Source organism: Coptis chinensis, chromosome 9 (assembly GCF_015680905.1).
Source record: "Coptis chinensis isolate HL-2020 chromosome 9, ASM1568090v1, whole genome shotgun sequence".
Classification (NCBI taxonomy): Eukaryota; Viridiplantae; Streptophyta; class Magnoliopsida; order Ranunculales; family Ranunculaceae; genus Coptis; species Coptis chinensis.
In genome coordinates, this window is record NC_141464.1 from 84,448,323 (window position 1) to 84,467,042 (window position 18,720).

At 35.1% G+C, this 18,720-nt stretch overlaps 2 protein-coding genes and 1 pseudogene across 4 annotated transcripts; 1 reads left to right on the top strand and 2 right to left on the bottom strand.

Annotated features, from left to right (window-relative positions):
• Positions 1 to 98: 98 nt before the first annotated feature.
• Positions 99 to 2,113, bottom strand: LOC147478998 (pentatricopeptide repeat-containing protein At5g66520 pseudogene; annotated as a pseudogene). Its single transcript, XR_015207659.1, has one exon. The product of XR_015207659.1 is annotated as a pentatricopeptide repeat-containing protein At5g66520 pseudogene (transcript).
• A 1,206-nt stretch (positions 2,114 to 3,319) lies between these two features.
• CLP2 (CLP protease proteolytic subunit 2) lies at positions 3,320 to 7,168 on the top strand. Of its 2 annotated transcripts, none has more exons than XM_086582861.1 (8): positions 3,320 to 3,552; positions 3,649 to 3,721; positions 4,133 to 4,250; positions 4,625 to 4,762; positions 4,859 to 4,975; positions 5,428 to 5,496; positions 5,660 to 5,755; positions 6,841 to 7,168. In XM_086582861.1, the coding sequence occupies exons 1-8, from the start codon at positions 3,429 to 3,431 to the stop codon at positions 6,976 to 6,978; spliced, it is 873 nt and encodes a 290-aa protein (XP_086438987.1). In that variant the 5' UTR covers positions 3,320 to 3,428; the 3' UTR covers positions 6,979 to 7,168. The 2 variants fall into 2 exon arrangements, with proteins under 2 accessions (XP_086438987.1, XP_086438988.1); XM_086582862.1 differs by having other exon boundaries at positions 3,325 to 3,546.
• Positions 7,169 to 7,502: 334 nt separating this feature from the next.
• POP2 (Pyridoxal phosphate (PLP)-dependent transferases superfamily protein) lies at positions 7,503 to 13,331 on the bottom strand. The gene is made up of 19 exons (XM_086582860.1): positions 13,123 to 13,331; positions 12,617 to 12,762; positions 12,348 to 12,432; positions 11,969 to 12,041; positions 11,491 to 11,588; positions 11,153 to 11,245; positions 10,482 to 10,555; positions 10,348 to 10,386; positions 10,067 to 10,155; positions 9,900 to 9,976; positions 9,733 to 9,807; positions 9,483 to 9,530; positions 9,291 to 9,374; positions 9,113 to 9,200; positions 8,929 to 9,007; positions 8,756 to 8,846; positions 8,582 to 8,660; positions 7,933 to 8,048; positions 7,503 to 7,770 (listed from the first exon to the last, which is right to left on the bottom strand). Exons 1-19 carry the CDS (start codon positions 13,183 to 13,185, stop codon positions 7,696 to 7,698), a joined length of 1,572 nt encoding a protein of 523 aa, XP_086438986.1. The 5' UTR covers positions 13,186 to 13,331; the 3' UTR covers positions 7,503 to 7,695.
• Between the last annotated feature and the right edge of the window lie 5,389 nt (positions 13,332 to 18,720).

Consider the following 18,720-nt stretch of genomic DNA (forward strand, 5'->3'; position numbering starts at 1 on the left):
AGCATGTTTGGAGTAATTGCTGTTAATAGCTGAACCGATATTGCCAACAGAAACTTCTGTGAGTGTGTCCGGATATGGAGAGTGATTTTGACAATTAAGACGAGCAACTAAATGGATTCAAATTGGTTACTTTCATAAACAGATCACTTAATCCAAATAATAGAGCCCAGAGACGAGGGAACAACTGAACAAGGCCTCTTTTACAAGGATTGGAATAAATTAACATCCAACAGAATGTTATCCTTAGTTCCTTACTACAGTCAACTACGTGCAACTGAGAAAAGGGCATGTAGTTGCCAATGCCACACAGACCCCTTCAGTCTTCTTACAAGAACATCCTTTGCAGAAGTATTTTCTGTCTCTAGTAACTTCTGCAGTTTTCTCAACTACGCTTTCCAGCTTAAGGTTACAAAAAATGCACCATTCACCATTGTATCTCTAACCAGGGATTAGTTCAGTGATCAAATCATCATCAAGCCCAACAGCCTTCAGTTGCGTTTTTATCACAAACAATAACGATGTAATGTCCTCCATAAGAAAATGAGATCTATCTCCAGCTACAAATTCGCAAACAACACCATCCACTTCAATGGAACTACACCCAGGTACCTTCCTGACATTCTTGTTCTCCATGTCCTTCCTGACCTTCGCCACATCTTCCCATCGGTTTTCTGAGGCATACAGGTTAGAAAGAAGAACATGAACTCCACCATGGTCAAGACTCCGTTGCATAAGGCTATCCACTGTTTCTTTACCCAATTCAACATCTCCATGCATTCTGCATGCATTGAGCAATGCGCCCAAAACATATGAGTCGGGCTCCATCGGCATCTCTCTGACAACTCTTTTTGCCTCTTCCAGCTTTCCTGCTCGCCCAAATAAATCCACCAAGCATCCATAATGCTGGACTCCTGGCTCAATTCCATAAACCCTAGACATGCTTTCGAAGATTTTCCATCCTTCTTCTACCAGTCCCATTCGACTGCATGCACTTAATACACATATAAACGTGACTTCATTTGGCTTAACACCTTCTTCTTGCATCCTAAAAAACAACTTAATTGAACTCGCACTCTGACCATGATTGGCTAGTCCATAAATCATAGAAGTAAAAGCAAAGACATCTCTCTCTAACATCTCATTAAAAACCTGCCAAGTTGTTTCTATACATCCACACTTTGCATACATATCAATAAGAGCAGTCCCCAACACTCTATCCAACTCAAATCTATACCTATCAACATAACCATGAATCCATCTCCCTTGATCAAGTGCCCCAAGGAAACCACAAGCCGAAAGTGCACCAACAATGCCTGCATGATTAGGCCTAAGCCCAGCAAGTTGCATCTCATTAAAATGCTCCAAAGCTTCTTTAAACATCCCAACTTGAACATACCCAGTGATCATAGCACTCCAAGAAACCGCATTTCTCTCAGGCATTTCATCAAATAAAATTTTAGCCTCTTCAATTTGCCCATCCTTCACATATCCATTTACCATTGCTGTCCAAGAAATAACATCCAAATTCAAACTACCATCAAACAGTTTTCTAGCACCAACCACACAATCACAATTCACATACATATGAATCAATCCATTTTGCACAAAATCATAACCTTCCCACCCAAGTTTCAAAACTTGGTTATGAACCTCTCTACCAACTAAACCATCACTCATCTCACTACAAGCTCTTAAAACAAAAGAAAAAGTATAATTATTAGGCAACACCCCATTTCCTAACATTTCCTTATAAAAACAAGTAGCTTTACTGGGCATCTGTTTTTCAACAAAGCCTCTAATCAATGTGTTCCATATATAAGTAGTTGAATTGGTTAAATGTCGAAAAATGCGTAAAGCATAATCAATATCACCATTTTCAGTGCATAAAGATATGATCTTTCCTGCAGCAAAAGGGTCAGAAATTGTTCCTGAGATTATGAGATGGGTTTGAATTTGTTTGATTTGTCTCATTGTTAGTAGACATTGTTGTTGGTCTAAAAGAGAAAGTGTTACTTTGCTTGATTTCAAATATCTTCTAAAAAATGGAGGGAACATAACGGATACTAGCCGTTATGGAAAATAGGGAATAGAATTTTTGAACTAGTTTTAAGTGACTTGTGTTGCAAGTTGCAGACGTGTTGTTGTACGATTGGACATGAAGAAAACTTTAATGTTTTATTAATGTTTTAGGAGAGAAACCAAGAAAACACCAAATAGGTCAAATGGGTCAAATATTCGACATCAAATAATAAATTGTGCCATATATAGTTCATGCGGCTTTCTCAAAACTACCTCGCCACTGAAGTCCATCTTAAAATCCCAAGCCCACGTGGTTTTCTAGAAACTGCGCAATGTGTGGCACATTAACTTTCTTTTTTTTTTCTCTCTGTCCAAATCTCTCACGAAAACCGCGTGATTAAAGCCTACGCGGTATTCAAAAAACCGCACGGTTTTTTCAAAACCACAATAGAGATTTGATACATCACCAAAATTGGAACCAAATTTTGGGCGATTTGGTGTTTTTTTGTTGTGTTTTCATCAACACGTGTCTCTCCTAAAGATGAAAAAACACTAAATTATTGGAAATTTGGTGTTTGATGCTAGGATAGTATCTTACATAAATATGATCTAACATTACTCAATGACATCACAAAACATGGTTAAAACACATTTCAAGTAGGGCAGGGGATCGGGTCGGGTTCGAGTTGGATATGGCTATATCCGAATCCGAATAGTTTCATAATATCCTTAAAAAAGCCGAATCCGATTAACCGTCGGATAACACTAAAAATTCAAAAAGCCCAAAAATATATCAGAACCAACCGAATAAGTAAATGGATATAAAATTTTGATGTTGCTCCTAAAATATTGGTGTTTTTTTGGATCTCCTAAAGATGATCTCACAAAATAACCCGATTTTTACATTACTCAACGAGTTTCAAAACATAGTTAAAACACGTTTCAAGGCAATAGTCGAAGCGAAATGAAATAACGCTTTGAAGCGAAGGGCTATCGCGGACAAAAAGTCATTTAGTTGGTTTCTACCTATCTGTCCTCATTCCTCGTTTCTTCTCTTTGTCCCTCTCCCTCTTCACACCCTCTCAATCTCTTCCTCTTCACTCTCTACTATCCGCTCACGCCCCTATTGCATAGCAGTTATGTTAATACTAGATGTGATCAATCCTTCTCATTTTGTCGATTTTCTACGATATCTTCTAAAGATTTCAAAAATTCTGATATGGATCCATTGAGATTTTGAACTTTGGGATATAACAATCCCAAATGGACCGGGTCAATTATTAGACCCATATTATTTTCCGGGTCACACTGACTCACCACCATCTTTCAATATCAACAGACATTTTTTTCTGCTCCATCCTCAAAACTCAAAACTTTATCTCCATTCTCATCAACTTTCCTCAAAAACAATGGCACTGTCATTGCATTCCACTGGTTCATCATGTTTACAATCTCGAAATGGAATCACTGCTTCACAATCTTCTCTCAGTTGTGCTACTCAAGTCTTTGTTGGACTCAAGTCCCAATGTACAAGTATGCTTTTCATTTATAAATTTTAGTGTTTGATTCAATATTCTGTCTAAATTTTCAATTTTTAAATGATTGGTATTGTTTATTTTGTTGTTTCAGGTTCTTTTGGTAGTTATAAGCCCAATATGTCTGTTCAGTTCCATGATAGAGTGCATAAAAGCCTTCATTTTAGGTACACTCTCAAATTTTTTAGCTTGGGGTTGTTGTAACTTGTAAAAGCTCTGGGCAAACTCTATACAACATGCATTAGTTACATTTTTTAATAGGATGATTATGTTTCCAACTATATATTAAACCTTGGTGTCATTGCAATGATTTTGATAGAGATTTTCATGTAAACTGTTTTTGTTAATGCATTTGCATATGGGAATGAGGCACCCTTTTTGCGGTTTCATTTGTTCGAATTATCAGAAAACATGTACTAGAGAATGAAGCCATTTTGACACCCGTAGAATGTAAAGTTCATTAACTTGGTCATGTATATTGTATTGTTGCAGTATTCCTTATCCTTTTGAATGGTCAGTATTTTCTCTTTCATGTTCTAGTGTATTTGTCTTATGGAACATGTGTACTGCTATTGCAGGACTAGTAACAAGGCAACACGAGCACAGATTCGAATGATGCCCATAGGTGTACCAAGAGTACCTTTTAGAACTCCCGGTGAAGGAACTTGGCAGTGGGTCGATCTGTGGAATGCTCTTGTAAGTAACAATTTGGCAGCTATCCTGAAATCTTATAAATTATATTTAGAGACTGTAGGGATGGGGTAGATATTGACGGTCTTAACATGACATACAAACAAGGGGCGCTACTAATCTTTATGTGGTTTGACAATCACAGACATTATTTTTGTCCAGGAGCAACTCAATTAGGTTGTTATAAACATCCAATCTGTATAACTATATATTGATGTTATCTGAACTTTGAAATGAATCCACTGGATGAATGATGTTATATTAGGAGTTCTACATGTACTACGCTCAGTGCAACATTTGTTGTTGTTGAAAAAGAAACTTTATCAGCTGCATGCACATGTTCTTGTATCTAAAATCTGACTAGGCTTCTTGAGTTGCAGTACCGCGAACGTGTTATCTTTATTGGAGACCATATTAATGAAGAGTTATCCAACCAAATACTTGCAACGATGCTGTATCTAGATAGCATTGATTCGTCCAAAAAAATTTATCTGTACATCAATGGTCCAGGTGGAGATGTAAGTTATTCCTAAATTGTATCTTTAACTTCTACCTCCTCTGTGTTTCACATCCTTCTAGATGTTGCTATATCTAAAAGCTTCCATTTCTTGCAGCTTACTCCAAGCCTGTCCATATATGACACAATGCAGAGCTTAAAAAGTCCTGTTTGCACCCACTGCGTGGGCTATGCCTATAACCTGGCAGGCTTTCTTCTTGCAGCTGGCGAAAAGGTCTGAACATTATCTCAGCCAAATATTACATTCGAAGCTGAACTCAGGATGATGAGAAAATAACACTCATTATACATGCTAGACTGTCGGAAATGACATAATGTTTTCACAGCCGCCGTCACGTTCTCAACTAAGAGATCTTGTGTAATTGTGTTAATTCTGAACTCCCTTCAGGCCTGTTCTCTGTATTGTTTAGTGTCCAACAGATGATAGATTTGCTGTTTGGCCATCTACTTGGGTGGATATTTACATTTGTAGCATCCACGTGTTACCTTAGCCACATGTTAAAATCACTTTGGCCCTCTGAAAGTGACATTCTGCACAGTTGATGGATTTCTTTGATAGCCACATGTTACCTTAGCTCCTCTTAGTCACGATGTTCTGGAGTTTTACTTTAAGCATGTTTATATCCATACTCAAACCATTTACATCTTCTTTCCTGCCTTATGTAGGGAAACCGTGTTGCAATGCCTCTTTCTAGAATTGCATTGGAATCTCCAGCTGGGGCTGCTCGTGGTCAGGTATTGTCATGATCATAAAAAATTAAAAATCTTCTTATGTATGAAAGTTCCAAAAGCCTTGAAAGGGATAAGATTTATTTCCTCAATTATACATCTCAGAGAAGTTATCATTTGGTTACCCTTCCACATCGTAACGAAATGATATGTGGAAGCATTTTTACAGGCTGATGATATTGAAAATGAAGCAACTGAGCTTATTAGAATCCGAGACTACCTTTTCAAAGAGTTGTCTGAGAAAACTGGTCAACCTATTGAGAAGGTATGCTTATCTCCTGCCCTCCTGTATTGAGTCTATCACTCCACATTGTATGTATGGGAGTTTGATTTCTGTATATAGCATCGCACTAAAACTCAGGTATTCTATATTCTCGGGCTACTTTGTTTAGACTTAATAATATGTTCACTTTATCAATCAAGTTTTTTTGTTGCTGTAGATCAGTATCTTAGATGCCGTTCGGTTGTGAACATGAGTTAAATAACTTAATTCAGTGATAATTGATTTAGAAGTGCTAGAAATCTATACGGAGTTCTAGAAGTAATTCAGTTATGTGAAGCTCTAGAATTTTTTTAATCCATCCGCGGCCTCACCAGCAGTCTAAATCAGCTGATAAATCATTGGATGTTCTGTTCTTTCCATCTTATAGTATACCACAAAAGACCTAGACGGTTCTTGCCTCAGTTTAGAAGGCACATCTCCAAGTTCTGTTAGGTTTTGCTACAAACGTAATTGTCAGCCTCAGGAAATCCCACATTATAGTCTGAGGACATTGAGTCATCATACACAAACTTTGTGTTTTGCCACTTGAATATTGCTCCTTTCTTTTCAACCTCATCTCACCAAAAGGCGTCCTTAGACGAGCTTTCCTGCACAAGGCCAGCTCCCTCTTTTTTCCCTGAATTATTATTTTCTCATGAAGTTATGCGTAGACGTTGAACTTTTAACCCTCTGGGAGGGCCATGTTTTCTTTCATGATATCAATTGCACCCCCAATTTTACTACTTTACTCATTAGATATTTTTTGACCCACTGATGAATAGAGTTGATAGCATACCCTTTAGCAGACCTTGTGAAAAAGCTGAAATTGGATCCCCTCCTTCAGTTTCCTGTTCAAACTCCCCAATCAAAAGAAGCTCTTCCTTGGAGGGCAAGCACAATTGTAGACATTTGTACTGTCTTCCCAACTTTTTAATGCATACTTGGTGAAGACTTATAGGAAAAACTCTTTATTTTGGGATTGGTTTACAACCCAATACCCATTACCCATTTTAAATAAGAGAGATTTCTGCCCAATTGAACTGATTAGAAGTTGATGGGTATGTTGGTTTATTGCTTTGCTTATGCAGATAAACAAGGATCTTAGCAGAATGAAGCGCTTCAATGCTCAAGAGGCTCTTGAATACGGGCTAATTGACCGCATTATCCGGCCACCACGCATTAAGGCTGATGCACCACAAAAGGAAGCAGGGACGGGCCTTGGGTAGAGCTGATATGCTGGTTGTGTCCGAACTGCTTTGTCAATGTTGTAAAATTCAGAGTTTCAACTATTTATTTCATCTCGTCATAGCTTATGTTCATGAAGGAAATGACACAGGTCTCTGTTTGAAGTCCATTGAGAAGAACTTGGTTGATTAGAAAAGGAAATTAATAGAAAGAGTAATTTGTTTTGATTAATGCACCACCAAGTTTTATTTGTTTTTTCTATTTTTCTATCATGAAACTGGCATTTACCAACATTTATAAGAAAAAAAGTTGAATATGCTCAGCAACATTCCGTCAGAGTCTTATACAGTGGAGAAGTTAAAAGATGTCTATTCCTGATTATATGATTGAAAGAAAACTTGACAGAATAACATATCAGTTCTTTTGGTGTACGTGCACACAGATAGGACTGGTCATTCGTAGGAATCAGGTGTGCTTGCTTTGTGGGTTTCACAGTGCAACTCTTTTGAGGATCACCTTTGTTATCAATGGTTCTTCTAAATTCTAATGCTGTAATGCAGTAGTGGACTTTTTACCCAAATGTATTAAAGAAATTCTTCTGTTCCATCCCGACCCGATATAGAAATTACAAAACACATGATAGATCATTCAAAGGAACCACATGAAGACTCTTTATTATATACATATCTGTATATGCAAGCTAGATTTTCACCATTATCATCACAATTTTAACAAGCAGATTCCTTCAAAACTAATATCTACTTCTGCTGAGACTTGAGTTCTGCGACCCTCAGTTCTGTAGCTTTCAGTGCTTCTCCATAGATGCTTATCAACTACAAAACAATGCAAAACACTAGTTGAGTGGTTGAATCGAAAACTACATTGCAAATCCTTTTGGGCATAAGTAAGCATCATATGTAACTGCATATAAATAGGATGTAAACCATTTCAATCTTTAAAATCATAGTTATAAAAGTTCCACCATAATGTCTTACCTCGTCGACCTCTTTCGGGGAAATGATAAATGGAGGAGACATCATTATGCTATCCCCAGCAACTCGTACCAACATGCCTCGTTTCTCACACTCTTGTCCAAAAATTGTACCAACCCCTACCATCATTACAAAGAAACCGAGCAAAAATAAATGAATAAATAATTTATCATTAGAAAGAAACATTTGGAAGATATATTATGATGAAAAGAACCAAAAAACAAAGAATTATAAAACTTTAGGCATAAAGAGAATGTGGAAAAGGACAATACACGTTGAGAGTATTGTACGTAACATGTCATTAGCAAGCAAATGAAGCCATCATTCAACATTTTCAGATACGTGAAATATCAGATATCTAATACATTCAATTTGTTGCATCTTACTTATTTAGATGATATGTGCAACTAGCCCATCTCATTCACAACAATCACGGAATTAACCAAACAAAAAAAAATCAAACTTATTTTCCCTAATCGAAGTTTCCTAGGATGTCTACCATCTAAGCCCACCATTGAAGTGCCAAAATGTCTATCCATAACAGTTATTTAAGCTTTTAAGGCCTGTCACATGCAAATAGGAATTAACGACGGCCATAATCATCTGGTACAGCTTCCACAATTTTAGATATAAAATTCAATATAGAACATACCCCACTCTGGAGGGAACAAATCATTAGGTGATTTATTGTCAACAAACTCAGTCCCAAGAATCAACCCAGTTCCTCGTATCTGCGTAACCAAACCAAATATAAAAAGTGAGCAAGAGGAAACAAAAATCAAAGGGACTTACAAAACAGGATTTAGTTTTTGGAAAGCATGGACACCTCTCCAATAATAGGACTGCTAGAAAAGGCTTTAAGGCCATCTTGAAACCTTGGTGCAATACTCTTGACTTGTTCAACAATATTTCTTTCTCTGTAAACCATAGAAAAAAAATTGAAGCTCTTCATGTAAGTCTAGGTATATACAGCCAAAATAAAATCAGTGAAAAACACACTTGTAGATCTTGATTGCTTCCAAAGCAACAGCACATGCCACTGGGTGCCCAGAATAAGTAAATCCATGTGAGAATGAACCTGAAAAACAATAAAAATGGGAAAGATACCTTATAGATAAGTATCACATACTAAACTTTAGGAGTATTCAGAGCTAGTCATCAATGCATTAGGATGTAAACATACCAAGTTTGCTGCTTTGAGAGTGTATGACCTCTGCAATTTCAGGGCTCACGAGAATGGCACCAATGGGCATGTACGCAGATGAAAGAGCCTGCAATACCCAAGTATTTAAACAAACAAATTTAGTATCTTTCTTCAGGTGTGCAGGCAAATTCCTTGTCCATATCTTCTCCAAACTTACCTTTGCTAGGGAAACAAGATCTGGTTTTATATTGTATTTGTCACACCCAAACATTGTTCCTAGCCTTCCAAATGCGCAGATTACCTAATTTGAAGGTAAGTAGAGAATTGATAAAGATAGAAAACAACAGATAAGACACAGACTTAGACCTACTGCGAAAGTGAAGTTCTGAAAAACGGAACAATAGAATACCTCATCTGCAATGAAGAGAATGTCATATTTCTTTACGATGGCTTGGACCTAAATACAAAATATGGATTAATAAGTAGAAAGAAACTATTAAAACACAATTCTGACATCTCTACTACTCTATAAAAGTGTCCACACCCCAAACATTTCAGCACCCCCTGTTCTATCAACAAAAAAGATCACAGAATCATGTTCAACATTGCTACAAATGAATCTGGTAAAAAGTAAGGAAAAGGAGAAGTTGGTAACTCACCTTCTCAAAATAAGTTGCAGGGGGAGGGATCACACCCCCAGCACCCATGACGGGCTCTGCGATGAAGGCTGCAATCTGACATAGTCATAAATATGGGATAAGAAACACAATGGAACTTGCAGGTAGTCCACAAAGGTAAGATTTGAGATAATATCAAAACTTCCTACCGTCTCTGGTCCCTCTTTAAGGATAAGACTTTCCAAATTATTAGCTAATCTGGTGGAGAACTCCTCCTCTGTCTCGCCTAGCACACGCATAGCACAGTCCTCGTTAAGTAAAACTTAAAATGCAAGAGAAACAACAACCTCAATAATTACACTGGTAGGATAAGAACCTGGTAAATGGAAACGCCAGTAGTGGGGACAGTCTGTATGCAACACGAATGGTGTTGGCAAATCAAATTTCTGGTGTAGAGCTGGAAGGCTGCAAATAAATGCTTTATAAATGATGGTTTCTAGAATCAAATATCACAGGTAAGCTAAACTTTACAGGACGCTGAAAGAGGACAATCTGTAAAGTAAATCCTTCAAATCTAACAGCTTAAGTAGAAAAGTACGCAGCAAAGAATTTTACATAATTTTAAATGAAATATATTTTCATTCATGTTGAACCTACCCAGAAAGACTTGCTGCAATCAAGGTTGAGCCATGGTATCTGCCACATTGCAAAAGAATATAAAAACAGAAGTTACTAATATCATCTCGCATGGTAAAATTGATGTACATCCAGTAAAATAATAGAGAACATACGATTTCATTCGTGCTATAAATTTCTTCTTCTGAGGTCTTCCAAGTGCATTGTTATAATACCAAACCAACTTGACCTGCGATCAGATGAATCAAACAAAAAATATACATAAATAGAATTGAAAATCCAATTCGGTCAAGGGGAAGAACTCTTGACTACAGGTGACAACAGTCAGTGTCCACTTGAGGCTGACATAGTCACGTCCTTCTGCTTGACGTATTTTCGTTTAGGTTTTACAATTAAGTGAGTAGATCACAGTATTTCGACATTGCTTGACATGTTCAGAGATGTTAGACTGACCTAATTTTTCGTGGGGAGGAACTCTTATATGAGGATATCATCAATTATCATTTCGATAACATCTCTGTTTTGTCAAAATTGAAAACTAATCTCCAAAGGAACTCGCTAACATTGATGACTTGTATAATAGTACTCAAAATTCTCCGCTCTATATAAACTTTCATCAGGTTTTCATTTTCTTTTAGAAAAAAACTTCAAATAAATAGGTGAATAGGCAATAGTGCTGCCTCGGATTGAACTCAGGTATGTGGTTAGTGGTAACAGCTCCACAACTTCTACCATATATATACAAAGCCACCCAATCTTGTAAATGTTTCAGAGCATCTCATTTTGATATTTCACACAAAGAACTGGTTAAACCGGATGAGCTTACCTGAGTATCATTAGCTTCAGAGCCACTATTTGTAAAGAAGGCTTTTCCCATTTTTCTTGCTGTAAAGGTTTCAAGAAGCTCCTTTGCAAGATCCTATTAAACAAAATTAAACAGTAAAATAAGATAAAACATAAATCAAAATATCTCGCATCGGTATTGGAGTGCATAATTCCATCTTGCAGCCATACAAAATTGTCCCTGATTTTCCAGAAATTCTAGTTAATGGAATCAAACACAGCCTATAGCAGTTTATATACTATAAATTCTTAATACCACATCAATAAAAATTGAAACCGGCATTTCATTAGAACCATGGAAAAGCGAGGAATCAGAAATACCAAGGAGGGTTTTGTGGTACGGTTCCAGAAAGAGTGGTAAAATGGCAGGGTATTCAATTGTTTAATTGCAGCATCAACAAGACGAGGTTCATTTCCACCTGCAAAATTCAAATAGCACTTTGGTGAATGATACCGACATAACTCATAACTGCTTCAAATGTTACCAAGGATAAGAGAATTCCAAAAGAACACTAAAATTGACTACAAGGGACTCTCGGCATAAATACTTGTTATTAGAGAAAACTATTTTTTTTCTTTTCCGTCACAACAACATATTTTTTTCAAAAAAATTGTAGCTGTGGACAAGCTTATTAAATTGTTATCTTTTATCCACCACTAGAGGTAGCATTTTTCTCCATACTTTGTCATCTTTGCCTAGGTCAAATTAATTCACATACACATCATAAAATAGAGCTAAAGCTACACAAAAGCAAAACAGGAGAGAATAATTTCAAATTTCATGTTTTGCTGTGCATACCTAAAGCTGTGCACCATAAACCAGCGAGCGAATCAAGATACTTCTTCCCATTGATGTCATAAACATAAGAACCCTGAACCATTGTTAATGCAAAAAAAGCTTTCAGATGGATATATCAACAATATTACCAATAAAAAAAGAATATAACAAAAACAAATAACTAGCTTAGTTTTTTTACTTGGTAAAAAATACAGCTTTGAATGGTTGACTGACCTCCCAGGGTTGGGGGGCGGGTGCGTTGAGACTAAAACACTTGCTTTAAAAATAAAATTAATTGGGCTAAAAGAACATGATAATATTCACTGATCAAAGTTCTTGTGACACTTTCTACCTTGAAGTGATTATGCTGGTAAACAGGTGGAACAGACAAGGTAATTACCTCAGACCTAGCGATTACTAGGGGATGAGTCTCACTACTCTGCGAACCTGCTGTGAAAGGTGCCAGCATATCATGCCCCTTGAACCTGAGATATTTCATATATTCAATACCAAGGAACACGTCATATATATGAATATAAGCCTTGGCAGATTAATTGCACATAATCAGTGAAGAAAGTAACAAAAATCCAATACAGGCACACAACACGAAACACATGCTAGATACAGAAAGATGGAAAGTATATTGAACACTAGTGACTTAGAGCATACCCTTTCACATCTTTAGATTCAGCTGAAAGTACATCCTCAGTCAGCTGAGTTGCTTCTGTACTGTTCCATCGGGCAAACGCAGGACTTCGTAGTATATGCTCCTCATGAGTATGAGATCCTGCAATGCGTCTCAAACATGCACCAGCCTGTAAAGCAGAAAACAAAAAATTAACAACCACCCTAGATTTTACAGTACAGGAATTCTAAAATGTCCACATGAGTATGAATAATCTTTATATATACAATGAACATATTTACCAGCATTTTTCACATGTTTCAATGTATAGTATCATCTATACATAATAAAAAACTATGGGGCCCGGGCCTAATGATCAAAGACATAGTTAAAAAACTGCAGTTACCAATCTATAATTATCCATATAATTAACACTAAATTCATCTACAATGATTCCATTAAAAAATGTCAAACAGATTATATCATACCAACTGATCTTCAAAAACATGAAAACCATGAAAACCAATGATAAAGAAAGCATCTTTATGACCTGTGAAGTGAGTTGGGATCTAAGAAAACGCTTGCTAATCATCTTTTCAGTCAAAGAGTGCATGCAACTATATCTCACACTATCTCTGCCCAAAAAAAAGGAAGGGACTTATTATATATGACGACTTGGGTTGAAAGAGTCTCCAATATCTATCTCACTACTTTTATTATTATTATTATTAATAATTATACCTTTAACCTTTTCATCATATTTTATCTCACCACCTTATCATTATTGTTGTCATCCTGAGTGGGGAACCTGAATGGGACTGCCGACCATATCACAGTTTCCTAAAAATACTTTAAATAATAACTTTAAATAATTACCCAATCTAAAACAACTAAAACAATCCCAATTTCATCTACAAAATAATTTAAATCTACCCTAATATTTTATGGTGTATGAAATCTACTCATACCAAAGTGTCTGTATACGGAAAAATTCCAAAGGTCTATATCCTTTGGCATACAATTTTAATATTGACAAAAAACTGATTTTTTTCAAAAACAATACATTTATGGGTCATAAAAAAACGATATTTTTTTCAAAATATGAAAAAAATGAACAATTTTATATATATATATTTTTTCAAAATATCAAATGATTTTATATAACTTTTTATCAAATGAAGTTAAATTTTTGTTTTTGATTGTTTTAGATTGGGTACTTATTTAAAGTCCTTTTAGGAGCCGAGCGGTATATATATAGCAATTAAGTAGTTATGTGTGCATGTATGTATAATGTATTTGGTTTTGTTTAGAATAATATCATTCAGTCTCCAAAAGCAACGGACTGTAAATTGTTGGTTACTACGATTTTTGTTTCAAAAATGTAAAACATTCCCAATACAAGACATTGTGAGAGGATAGGGATTTGTCACTCTTATGGAGCCAAAAATCATTGCCCAATGCAACGGTGACTAATCTGATAGCTTGTAACTCAGTGACAATGAGAGTTTATTGAGTTATAAACTTTAGACGGGACATTTTATTCTGTCTCGTGTTTTTTTTCGATTTTTTTTTTCGAAACAGGATGTTTTATTCTGTCCTACAAGTTTTTTTTATTTTTTATTTTTTATTTTTTATTTTCTTTTGGATGGAATATTTCATTTCGTACAACTTTTTTTTATATATATTTTTTTATTTTTTACATTCAGACATAATGTTTATTCCGTCCGACCGTTTTAAAATCACCTATGCATTAGGCAAGCCCTCATAGCTTTTTACCATAAATACAGCAAAGAGGGAAAATTGTTCGTGGAGGTGAAAACTTGTTGTTTGCATTGGGAATGCTCTTAGTTTCGTAGAAACCTTACCTATTGTGGAGATATGATATACACTATAGCTAAAAAGAATGAAGTGCTTTCGAGCATAGATGGATATAGGGGGTGCGTCACTGCAGTGGGGGGTCGCACCTCCTGAGATTAGAAAAACTCTACTACAACATAACTAAGGAAAATTGTTCGTGGAGGTGAAAACTTGTTGTTTGCATTGGGAATGCTCTTAGTTCCGTAGAAACCTTACCTATTGTGGAGATATGATATACACTATAGCTAAAAAGAATGAAGTGCTCGAGCATAGATGGATATAGGGGGGGTGCGTGTCAGCGTGTGGGGCGGTCGCACCTCCTGAGATTAGAAAAACTCTACTACAACATAACTAATTGTGTATAAAAATCTTCAAACTATAAGTACTCGCACCCCCAATTTTTTTAGCAAACTTTCACTACTCTACCGCACCCCCCAAAATTTTCACAACTATAACTATAGTAAGAATATTATCAACAACAAAAAAATAGTATGAAAAAAAAAACTAATAAACCAATTTTTTTTTACTTCTTTTTTTGCCCTTACAAAATTGTCATTTATAATTTTTTTTAAGTTCAAAATCATTAAAGATATACAAATGTGTATTTGAATGTTTGATGAGACTAAAACAAATAGCCAAAGGCCCAAAACCCAACCGGTTAGTTTGTATAATTCTAATTATCCATCTCGTATACTCTCCTTACTTTCTTTCACTCTCAATTCTTAAACAAACACAAAAATAAAAACAAAAAACAAAATAAAAACAAAAAACAAAAAACAAAAATTCATAAAGGACTTGCGGCGCAGCTTATTGCACGCTTGTCCTAATTATTTATAAAACTCATTATCATTATCAATATCAATAAAATTTCCACGTTAAAAGAAAATAAAACAAAACAAAACAAAACAAAACAAAACAAGGTAATTTTTTATTTTCAATATTAATTTTTTATAAGTCTATATAACACGTTATATATAATGTTATAATGTTATTTCACTCTCAATTCTTAAACAAACGGTCATACCTTAACCTAAAAATAATAATAAAAAACACAAAACACAAATGCATAAAGGACTTGCGGCGCAGCTTGCACATTTGTCATATATATTTGTAAAACTTATTATCATTATCAATAAAATTTATACTTAAAAAAAAAAATGATAATTTTTTATTTTCAATGTTAATCTTTTATAAGTCTATATAATATTATACATTATATATAATGGTATAATGTTATATACAACATTATAAGTCTATATAATGTTATATAGACTTATAACATTATAGGAAGTTAATAATTTGTTGAATTGTTGTAGACTTATGGACCTATATATATAACATTAAATGTATATATAGACATAATAGTATCAATTAATATCTTAAGTCCTTAAGTAGTTAATTTCATCACTCCATATTAAATTATTAGTAATAGACGCACTATAGTTTTGTGAATTGAAATAAATGCATAATTTTGTTGATTTTTATTGTTTAGACCTTTTGACAAAAAAAAAAAAAAAAAATATGGTTTTTTTTTGGGGTGGTGGGGTGTGCACATAATCTCCCACCCCCTGGCTTAGAGTCCTGGCTCCGTCCCTGTGCTCGAGGATATTATTTTTATTTACATGGAAGTGGTTGGTTTGAGAGCCGTTGAAATCTCCTCCATTAAGCGAAACTTAGTAGATTTAAGATTCCAAGACAAATTCAAAGCAGTAATCAAACCCCTATTAGAGGACCATGAAATTCGTAAGCTTAAGAGCCCATTTGGTGTTGAAGTCGGGCAAATTTGAATATTATGCCAATTCTTTGAGCCAGTTTACCAACAAACGAATTTGGATCGGACATAACATATCACATTTTGATCGACCATAAATTAATATCTGAGTATGAAAGTTGTCGTATTCGCTGCCCAGAACCATTGTTGTTGGTAGACACGCGAGATTGGTGAAATAGCTTTAAGTTCAAGAATATCGTCGGGCATATAGATACAGATCTGAAAAGAGAGTTGAAGCTCGAGAACTTGCGGAATTTTTTTGATATTAAAGGACGCCAAGTCCACCGTGCGGGTGCTGACAATAATTTATTGTTGCTAGTTGCTGAAAAGGTTGCTTGTGTGATTCTATTCAGTAGACTATTGGGGCTTTTAAACTCATTTGTAAGCACTTTCAAAATTGGCTATATTGTGGGACAAGGGTCTGCTAAAAAGGCAAACTAGATAAAGCTCAAACTGAATCAGAACTTGACCAATTGCGGGAAGGTGCTACATACAGAAATGTCAACAAGGGTAAAGCAGTTGTTGCTACACCCAGAGATATGATGATGACAAAGGTAGAGCAGTTGCTACACCCAAATATGACGACAAGGATATAGCAGATTCAAAGAAAATTGAACTTGTTAATGTGGGTAATGAAAAAGCAGATGATAAATTTAAAGCAAACAATTTGAAAATTTAGAGGGTAAAGGAGAGATTAAATAGTATAAATATATTCATTTCCACTTTAAATGGAGTAGACTTTCAAATGAGTCGACCTCGTACCCCTTGATTATTTGTTTATTTTGATAACTAGGTATAACTTGTCACAGTTTCACTCAATATCATTTGTTTAATGTTCACAAAAAAAACATATTTTCCTAAGACACGTCAATTTTAACATGAAGTTGCAGTTTCTTTATTAATTGATTAATTTTTAATTATATTAATATGAGCTCTTATGGTCAACACATATTATTATTTAGATACTTTATTAGGCATTTATTTTTTCGATTAAAAAACATATGGATGATTGTCAATGATGCTATTAGATTGATCTACAGTTCTACTGGCCATGTTTATTGATATAGTTTTTTAAAGAAAAAACGACTAAAAAGGGTATCAAACTTTACACCTTTTGACAATATGGGGACCAAACTTATTTTCTTGACAGTTTGGTCGATTTTTGCAATGTAGGAACTTCTATCAAATTTTTCTAACACCGTTTATAATTTGTATTAATTTTCATTTTATAAATTAATATAAATGAAAATTAATTTGTAATGTTGAAAAAAATTAATATAAATTTTCTAATTTGCAATGTTGAAAAAAAAAATTAATAAAAATTAGAAACGGTGTTAGAGAAAGAGAAGTTTAATGGAAGTTCCTACATTGCAAAAATCAAACAGGAAAAAAAGTTTGGTCCCCATATTGTCAAAATGTGTAAAGTTTGATTCTCTTTTTAGTTGTTTTTTGTTTTTTAAATCATGAAATATATCTAGAAACTTGACAATAGTATATGTATTTTGCAAAAATGACCTCTTTAATGAAACATACTGCTTACAAATACACAATATATAGTTAAGTTGCTTATAATATGCAAGTAACTTGTACAACAATGACTTCCACCAAATATTAGTTGATAGCTAGGGGGAATTTCCCACCCTCACTATCAACTAATACTCTATTACCTACGGTATAACACCCCTATTGGAAAGAGTTTTTTTACATTTGGAATGTAAAATTACCACTCTATACGGTTTACACCCCCATTGGAAATGCTCAAAGTGGTGGCATGTTATCCTGTATGATATGCATTGTAACTGAGATTTGAGAATGGTCTAATTAGTCGTTGCAATATTTGCCCTTGATTACCATATAAGCATTGTTCAAGGAAACGTATTTTATGGTTGATGTGATTAACCATATCCAATTTGTACGTCCCGGTTCACCAACAAACTTACAAAATTGGCTCTTAAAAATTTGGTTGCATCTTATCAGAATCAGTAACGGCAAATTCATCCCCAAGTATTTGTAGCATTCTTCTATGCAGGCAACGCAAAATACTTGGAAGTTATTGGCTCATTTCATGCAAGCCAGTCTTTCAGGCTGTTGTCACGGATATAACCAGACTTGGTGGAGGTCTGGTACTCTGGTGTGCATACTTTTGCAAACAGAAATTCCCCAGTAGAGGCCCAATCTAGGACTGTTTCAAGAGATTTTATAGTGGGAAATGCCCAGGCATCAATAGATTAAGAAGGGAATGATATGTGTGATCATGTAAGAGAGAGAGAGAGTTTGTCCACACTTCCAGAAGGTGGAATGATGCACACCGTGTCATCCAAGGCCAAACCAGGAGTGGGAATAACTCAAATGAGTATGTGCAAATGACTCGATTATCAAGTCAAAGTGGGGTTTGTAAAAGTAGAAATCCAATTGGAACCTCACCCACCAAGCCAACTTCGCCAGGTTGAGTAACTAGCTAGTACCTAATCTATAAAGGCAGACATGCCAGCAGGAATAAAATTTATAGCTAGTAGAATA